Below are 9,135 nucleotides of genomic sequence, written 5' to 3'. Positions count from 1 at the left end.
TATGCTCATTTAGTCGGGGCATTAACTTACTTCGTCTTTTCATTCCTCATTCCCCGAAAATTTTATAAACAATTTAGTCTTATTGTTTATAGTTTACTTCTCATATGTCTAGAACTCACCGCTTGGTGTCGCACTAATAGGTCTAGCATATCTTTGACAAGTGGAAGCCTGGAGATTGTTTACAATTGTGACAGCTCTTTCCAATTGTTTTTAGGTGTTTACCCGAAAGTTCATTAGTGGTAGTAATGTTTATGAATTTCTGGCACTTGATAGCTTAGATCCGAGTAGACCCTAAAGTGTTGTTTCCAACATATAATTCGTAGTGGAAGAATTTTTGATGTTTCCGATTTGAAATAAACTTTATTCGGAGTGACTACATCAATTGTCCTATCGCGTTTTCTGAATATAACAGCCGAAGAGGAGAGATAACATGTCATGCAACTATGCCGATGGCTTGTCGCCCTATGAGCATAAAGGAGTGCTTGGTTTGCCAGAGGTAAGGTTGCAGCTAAGTCGTAGCTTAAGAAATTAATTCTTTGGAGTATGAGTAGGCTATGAAACGTACAGTATTGTAATTGGCGCTTAAAAATAGGCGGCCATACTGGCCGATCGGCATCCATGCGCAACCTTATGTGTGTACATTTCCCGGCAGAACTATAAGACATAACTCACATTTCAATGATTCAGGGGAAAACTAAGCAAGCAAAACTATAATTATTTCAAAACGACTGAGGTACACTGTGAAATATGCCAGGGGCTTCCAACAACCATTTCGTGCGATACTGCTGACTGGATAATGCGCAATCCGTTACCATTGGTATCCCTATGTAAGCTATGGGAGCCGACGTATCGCCTGAATACGGGCACCTTCCCTATTTGACTGTTGAAATCTCCTAGTATGATTTTGATATTATACTTGGGACAGGCTTCGAGGGTCCGCTCAATTGCCTCGTAGTAGGTATCCTTGTCCGTCTCTGCAGTCTCCTCTGTAGAGGCGTGAACGTTTATCAGGTTTATATTTCTAAACTTGCTTCGCAAACGCAGGGTGCATAGCCTTTCGCTTATATTTTCAAAGTCGATAACAGCAGGTTTGATTTTTTGGCTGACTAAGAAACCTACTCCGAGCACATGGTTTACTGGATGGACTCTTCTCCAGGAAACCGGTCCCTGCCCATCGCACCTCTTGCAACGCTGTTACATCAGCCTTATATTGGGACAGGGTATCGGCTAGCTGCTCAGCAGCATTCGGTCTGTACAGGGAGCGCACCTTCCATAAGGAAATGCGCAAATCGTTAATCCGTTGTCGTTGCCGGGTTCGTCGTTGTAAGATATATTCTTTCCGAGGCTCCTTTCGTGGCTTCGTAACAAGTTATTTTCCGTGTAGGGTTGTCAGCCTTACCCAACCCCCAACCTGGAGGATCAGTTGGTACATTTTGTCCCGTTTTTAGGCGACTCGCCTTCATCCTTCTCCGTCTGCAGTTTTTCATAAAGGCAGAACTCCCAGCGATCACCACGTGGAGGTGGAGATAGGGTTTGGTAGTAGAGCTGTTGTTGTTGCTTCAGCAGGCGTTTTCCAGGTTTTATGCTCCATCGTGGGTACCAATCCACATTTCGCCCTGGGACCTATACTACCCTTTGATCGCCACAGACATGCCATTCACACAAAACAAAACCTTATTAGAATCGATTCATTGTTTGTCTGTCTGTCACACCCGATTTATTTGGAAAAGGCTTGACCGATTGTCACGAAAATTGGTAGTGTGTGATCTGTTGTTCCCTTTGCATACAGCAAGTGGCGCTATTTTGTGTTAAGTTTAAGAGGGGCTCCACATACATGAATAGAGGGTGTAAAATTTTTTTTCATAAAATGTGGCCATGTGGGGTATCAAATGAAAGTGCTCGATTAGTACTCGAAACTGGTTTCATATTTGACATTGGATGAAACATAGGGGAGTGAGGGTTCAAAATATGACCCACAAAAAGTGTAACAGGTCTCATTCTCAGAACCTATCCAACCGAAAAATCTGAAAAAAAACAATGGTGCATCTCTTCGAAATTTAGGCTTCAAAATACATTCGGTTCCGATATCTGCACAAATAAAGTTAATAACAAATTTCCACATTTTAGAAATTTACCCGGCAACCCCTCTTACATTAACGGTGTAAGGGATAACCTAATACACAATTTGGCCAAGTTTGAAGAAAATGTAACTATTATTAACCACCCTATAGGGTGAAACTTTGCCATTTTTTGTGAATTTCGTGCACTCTACAACCTGTATGACGTAATCATCACATGTCAATTCCTCAATACCACAGCGAAATGAGTTCTTATAAATGGGATCGCAAAGAATTATTTTGTTTTAGTTTTTTAGTTATTTGTACATGAATATCACTTACTTCAACCAGACATGTGTGTATGTAGGTATATAGTATATGCGTGCTTCATTAGCAGGTAGTTAATCCAGGTAGATATATTTGTACATTAAACTAGCGGTATTTAAGGTACGTACTATATATGTACATACGTATGCCTTTGTGCACGAAGTAAATCGGAAATATGGGTACGATCAATTCATATGCGTGAATATATACGTACAGCATTCGGAAATAGGCAATTTGTTTGTTTAGGGTGAGCATAATATCTACCGCTGTAATATGTACGTACCTCTTGTAGTTTGAAAATATGAAGGAATATGTTGGATTTTAGCTATATATGGATAGAAAAATATCCGTTGAAGTTTTTTACATAAGATGAACACAAAATTTTTATATCCGAAGTGTGAGCTTCCGGTATTCCGACTTATTTCATCGAAGAAATGATGATGATCAAAATAATGTAATTACCTGAATTTTTTATATAAAAATCAAAACCTGGTTTTCTTATATAAATTGAAAGTAAGTCGAATCCTTTGAGAATTTACTGTATTTTTAACCCCTTACAATAAATTCTGAAAATTTGGTGGATATAGCGTGCGTAGTTTCAGAAAAAAATTCCACCCGGACACCCCCCAGGGGGGAGGCGCACGTCGGTGCTTTATAATTTTTTGTTTCCGATGCCACTCTCTCAGAGGAATTCGGAGGTTGAAAGTAGCAATTTTGTATGGTGCTCCGATTCTTGCCATCTGCGCTAAGTCGCATATCCACAAATTACAGATTGCACAAAATAAAGTGTTGAAATTGATATTAAATCATCCAAAATTCTTCCACACAAAGACACTGCCCTCTTTAACCAAGGTCGCCTTAGCTGAGATGACATTAAAAGAAATTACAAAAAAAAATTATGAGAGGATCGGCAATCCTCTAATGGCATCCTTGTAGGATGAATCTTCGTTTAACAATTAGTTGATAATTATGTAGTAGGTTAAGGTAGGATAAATTTAAGGGCAATTTAAGCTGGACTCTTAAATTGTTTTTATTACTATTATTGAAATTGTACATATGAACTATTGACTATAAACTATAAACATATATAAATCTATGAATTTGGATTTGCTGATCTGACTAAGTGCTATTTTATCCGAAAATCATATTAAAATATGCCTGTCTGCTGTGCGGTACGCATAATTTAATAGAGTGCGAGTTGCGAGGTGAACTTACCCGTCTCTTTGCGGGCATGTCATATGGAAAGACCTTTCCTATTGACCCATAAAGGAGTACTTTTTCGCATACCGGGTCTTTTTTCTGGTAGCTAAAAGTCTAAACCTTACAGCCCCTCCGTATTCCAACCGTGATAGTTGTTTGTAATGATCAGATTTAAAAAATAATCAAACTCCGGGCCAAGTACTTTGGTTGAAATTAGCATTGACAACTATTAAATTGTAATTAGATTTTCATCCAACCTTCTCCGTGGAATGCGTAATATTCTTCTGCCATGCACCATTTTCCCGCGGGTTTGATGCTATTTTTATAGCGTAAGGGGGATAATAGGCACATTTTTTTATGTTTTATTAAAATATGACGTCCATCAAAGATTAGCTTATTCTTTTACTTACTCAGATATTTTAATAAATATTTTTCTCGATTGTTGCAGAAATTGGATGACGAAGAAACGATAGAACGTAATTGTGAACTGTTAGCGAAATGGATTCAGGAATCAAAACATGTTGTTGTTCATACTGGAGCGGGTATAAGTACCTGTGCAGGCATACCAGACTTCCGGTAAGCGCAAAAGATGATTTCAATTGAGACATTATATTTCTCATGTTAAATTGGTTTTTGAATGCAACATTATTGGATTCCTTTAATTTTATTTCTGAACTTAATTAATACTTAATCCTTTTCGAAATGGTATTCTTGAATTGACTGTACTGCATTCAATATTACTGTAATACTTTATATCTGAATTCCAATTAGGGTTAGGTAAATTAACTTATTGGATTGTTTTTGGATACGAATATCCCTCATTTTGGACGATGTTCAAATGTTGGTTCGTCGTGGATGTTCGCGTTCGTCTTTTTGCTGTCCTGTCGTCATCTGCACAGCAATGAGTGTGATGATAATGTAACTGAAGCACAATCTCGTTTAAAAGTGAGACCGTGTAGATACTCTTTACTCCACAAAGGAGTGGACAGGAGACACAATTTCTATTTCTAAAAAAAAAAACCTTCAAAATTTAGATGGTTTTATGCTTTCTTAATGAATTCAATATTTCACCCAAAAGAATCGAGTGATTCGAACGTTAAGATAGTTGCATTTTTAACTATAACCTCTATTTGAATACTCCAAATTACTTGCTACCATTTGATGAATTATCTGAGATTTGGTGTGTATGACTGACAAACGCAACGACTCATTCTCTTTCCTTCTATTTAGCAACCCAAATACCGTTTCATGATGTCTGCGAACACTCGTGGTCAGATAAATGTTGCAGAGCAGTTAATGTTGTCATTTTTTGCTTTTTCTAAGTCTTCCCGAAAACGTTGTACACATTAAGGCATTATTTCTTATAAATTAAATACTACATAAATATAAAACAGTTAATTCAATAATGAAGTTAACGCAAAAAACATATTTCAGATTGCTTATAAATATAAATATTAGCATTATTATTTGCTGGACCCACCCCTAGCCTGCAATACTGCTTTGATTTTATTTGTCGTGTAATCGACTAATTTTCTGCAGTAATGGTGAGGAATATCGTTACTTCACGCGTCTTTAATTAGGCAAAGTCTGAGCTAGTGCTCCATTGTAATCGATTACTTCGTCTAACCGAATTTTCTGAATGCGTTTAGATACCACAGGATTTTCGTTAATGGATGTCGCTGTACCCGCTTCAACTGAAGCACATCAACACAAAAAAAAACCGATGTCTAATGCGTCCATAGGCATTGACAGAAAATGTTCAGTGGGTTTCGCTTCATTACGTATCATCTTGAAGATCCCTATCCGGAGCATATGCCTAAGTAGTGAATTACAGCCAGTCAAATTGTCCAAGTTTTCCTACTTTTCGACAGGATAAACTTTGCAGTATGTTTGTTTAGTTGTGACAGAAAAAGTTTAACAACATTAGGGTCTTTGATAGCAGTATTAGCCAATGCTACTGATACTCCAATTGTTGGTTCCGGTCGAGTATAGAGGAAAATTGAATCCTCTTTTGCTAAGGCATCCAGGATTTCTTTTCCCTCCACACCACAATGAAAAGATACCCAGAGTGACTCCATCGCATTGAATCTAGAAATCGGTTTCGGTGCTCAACACCCTCAATGCAATTTGACTATCGCTACAGATTGTGATGCGCCTGCCCTTCAACCGCTCGCTTGTCCATCACTCGGGTTGGCGCCCTTAGGATCGCATAGACTTCAGTCTGAAAGACCGTTGCATATTGTCACAAGGGAAAAGCCAACTTCTCATTTTATTTCGAGAGGTAGACTCTTGCACAGATCTAATCGGATTAGACTATCAGCTGCTCTCATTGCAGTGTTCTAAATCAAATCAAAAAATCCAAGGGTTGCAAATTGAGTAATTCGGAAGTCGTGCTCATGGAAGCAATAATACCCAGACACACACCATGGTCTGGAAGGACCCACAGTCAAACGCCTCTTCAATATCCACAAAACATCTCATCGCGTACTGGTCTTTCAGAATTGCGTTCTCCATCTTTGAAACCAAAGAGTGAAGAGCAGACTCAAAGGATTTTCCACGTTGGTAAGCGTGTTGATTTTCATTTAGTAGGTGCGACCTTAGCGCCTTCCCGCGAATGTGACGTTCAATCAGTTTCTACAGAAATTTCACGGAAATTGGTGTTAAGCTGATTTGTCAGAAGTTCTTTGGATTTGAATAGTCCCCTCCCTCCCTTCGATATGAAGACTACCTTAACTTTCTGCCAAGAGATAGGCACATAGACACGGATCAAAAGATCCTCGAAAAATATTTTTCAGAAGTTGTTCTATGTGCTCTGTACCCTTCCGCGTCATTGTTGGATGCTATCCATGCCAGGTGCTTTGAAGTGTTCAAAGGATAATATAGCAGTTCTCTTTCCACTGGTCACAATCGCTCTCGCTGTGTCCTGATTTAAATTGCAATACTTTCGTGTTGAAAGATTTGCAAAAACCGCTAATTCTCTTCCTGCCACGTGTTCTCCTAGTAGATAGGAAGAGGCGTTGGGATGCTACAGATTAATTTGACTAATCTTTATGTTTGTGGACCTATGTAAATATAGTGTAATATGCAGTCACTAACTAAAGTGTCTACTGCGTCAAGTCTGGATTTCACCGGGATTACCAGCTTGTCTCTACCGTCCGCCGAAGGTTGAGTTTCTCTGGTTATTGCCACACTTAGTAGTGTAGCAACGTCCATGTCCTCATTCATAACAAATTTCACCTTCTTTCGAAGTACCTTCCTCTGTTTTCGGTTGGGGGTCTTCCTAGGTTCACGATGTGCGAACTGCATGGTTCCGCTTCCTCATACTGGTATTACACCAGTTGCGTCCACATCACAATCTTTTCTTTCTGCGCTTTTCCTAAAGTTGAAAGCATGTCTTCCACAGATTTTTATGTGGGGGGAGGAACATGAATCTGGTGAAGCCTTCGAAATCCGTTCTTCGGTCGTGACTTGATTCTTCAAAGTCGCAGGTCAACTCGAAATCTATGCCTCCTTACCACTTGGAAAGTTACAATCCGTTACTTACATCTTCATATATGCTCTAGGAGAATTCCTGGACGATGTGTTCTCGGGGCGGTTACTTGTGGTTGGTCTCCTTGTGGGAATCTTATGGTGGATGTGATTGCGCCCATAACCTGGGCAGAGCTCCTTATGGCTCAAGCGTCGAGTTGCGCTGTACAATTCGGGGGTCGTACCTCTTAGTTGCGGTAGAAGTGGTAAATAGGCCTTGTATCCACTAGTATAAATGCTGAGCGTTGTTCATATAAACTCCGTATGACCGGTGCCGCTCTGATTGGGGTTTCCAGATCAATCCGTGTTCGAAGAGGACTGTGGGATTATGCCTAAACGGGAGGTACTCACACACAGATTACACAGTACAAACTGAATATAGGTAGCCAATATTCAGTTTGTACTGTGTGATCTGTTCGAGGAGAGTGTTTAGTGTTCTAGGTTAGTATAAGGATCGCACATTCCAGGATCCAAGAGAGTAGTCTAGTTTCAATTTGCGTGGTTGTGTCCATTCATACAATCCTTTCCGAGGTGTCTTAATAGGGTAATGCCAAGAAGGGTTGCCGTTCCTTCACTAATAGGCGGTAATATAGTGTCTCATACTCGCTAATATTGCCATTAGCTCCATTCGGCAGGCCTCATGGGGAGGCGATGGTTCGGTTTCGCCTGCCGATCAAAAATTTAGCCCGGTGAAAATTGTATTACTGTCGGCTTTTATCTCCAACCGTTTAGCGAATTTAATAGAAAATGTACATGAAAATTATACCATAAAATATCATATTATCTTGGAGTTCTACATGTATATTTGCATTTCAAATGTGCAGGGGACCCAACGGCGTTTGGACGCTAGAAGAAAAAGGTGAGAAACCAAACATAAACATATCATTCAACGACGCCGTACCGACAAAGACGCATATGGCCTTAAAAGCGCTTGTGGAAAAAGGTTACGTCCATCACATAATCAGTCAGAACATTGACGGGTTGCATTTAAAGTCGGGTTTGTCGCGGAAATATATATCAGAGCTGCATGGAAATATGTTCATAGAGCAATGCAACAAATGTCGCAGGTACTTTTTTTAATGAGTTCAGTTCAATAAATATTCATACCCGTTTGGAATCACAGGCAATATGTTTGTAACAAGCCAGCACCTACGGTTGGTCAAAAACTTACTGGAGGGGCTTGCAGAGGTGGAAAAAATGCACGTCCATGCCGTGGCGGGATGCTAATAGATAACATTCTGGACTGGGAACATGATTTACCTGACAGGGACCTAGATTTGGCATTCATCCATTCAACGTAAGAATTTTATTCGATTTTGTTGAATGTGTGTACAATTATTATGAATTTCAGATTAGCAGATTTGAACATAACTCTGGGAACTACATTGCAAATTGTTCCGAGTGGGAATCTACCTCTGAAAAATAAAAAGTTGGGTGGAAAATTGGTGATATGCAACCTTCAACCAACGAAACATGTAGGTGATTTGATTTGATTATGTTGAATAAATAATTGATATTTACGGTAATTGGCAGGATAAAAAGGCGGACTTGAAAATTTCAATGTACGTAGATGACTTGATGACGAAAGTTCTGAAACGACTGGGGATTGAATTACCCGAATATAATGTGGAAGTCGATCCAACAAAACAAGAACAGACCAACTTTGAGTGGACAATACCTCCCGAAGATGTAAAAGAAATGGATAAGATATATTCTGCCAGGATGAAGGAAAGACCTAAGAAAAGAGGAAAGAATGGATATTACCCTATTTGCAATAGTAAATTAATGAAAAAGGATTTTAAAGCAAAAAGTGAGAAAAATGAGTGTACGAAAGAGGAGGAGAGTAAATAAAATGAGCTGCCATCATCTGTCGAATATGTTTTCAGACATCTTCAATTAAATTTTTAATTTTAGAATATATTTTAATATTAATTGTAAAAGTTGTCATGTAGTTGTTTTTTCTTTTTCTTTAGTCTTTGTCCTGTCCACAAGCGGAGTCAGCGCATCGTGATTAGTTGCGCCA

The 9,135-nt window shown here is 39.1% G+C and overlaps 1 protein-coding gene across 1 annotated transcript; it reads left to right on the top strand.

Moving 5' to 3' along the window:
* Positions 1-191: 191 nt before the first annotated feature.
* On the top strand, positions 192-9,017 carry LOC119656298 (NAD-dependent protein deacetylase Sirt6). Its single transcript, XM_038062737.1, has 6 exons — positions 192-496; positions 4,033-4,160; positions 7,937-8,179; positions 8,236-8,409; positions 8,464-8,587; positions 8,646-9,017. The coding sequence occupies exons 1-6, from the start codon at positions 431-433 to the stop codon at positions 8,961-8,963; spliced, it is 1,053 nt and encodes a 350-aa protein (XP_037918665.1). The 5' UTR covers positions 192-430; the 3' UTR covers positions 8,964-9,017.
* The last annotated feature ends 118 nt before the right edge of the window (positions 9,018-9,135 follow it).

This window comes from Hermetia illucens, chromosome 4 (genome assembly GCF_905115235.1).
Source record: "Hermetia illucens chromosome 4, iHerIll2.2.curated.20191125, whole genome shotgun sequence".
Taxonomy (NCBI): Eukaryota; Metazoa; Arthropoda; class Insecta; order Diptera; family Stratiomyidae; genus Hermetia; species Hermetia illucens.
This window is presented reverse-complemented; position numbering and strand designations above follow the sequence as displayed.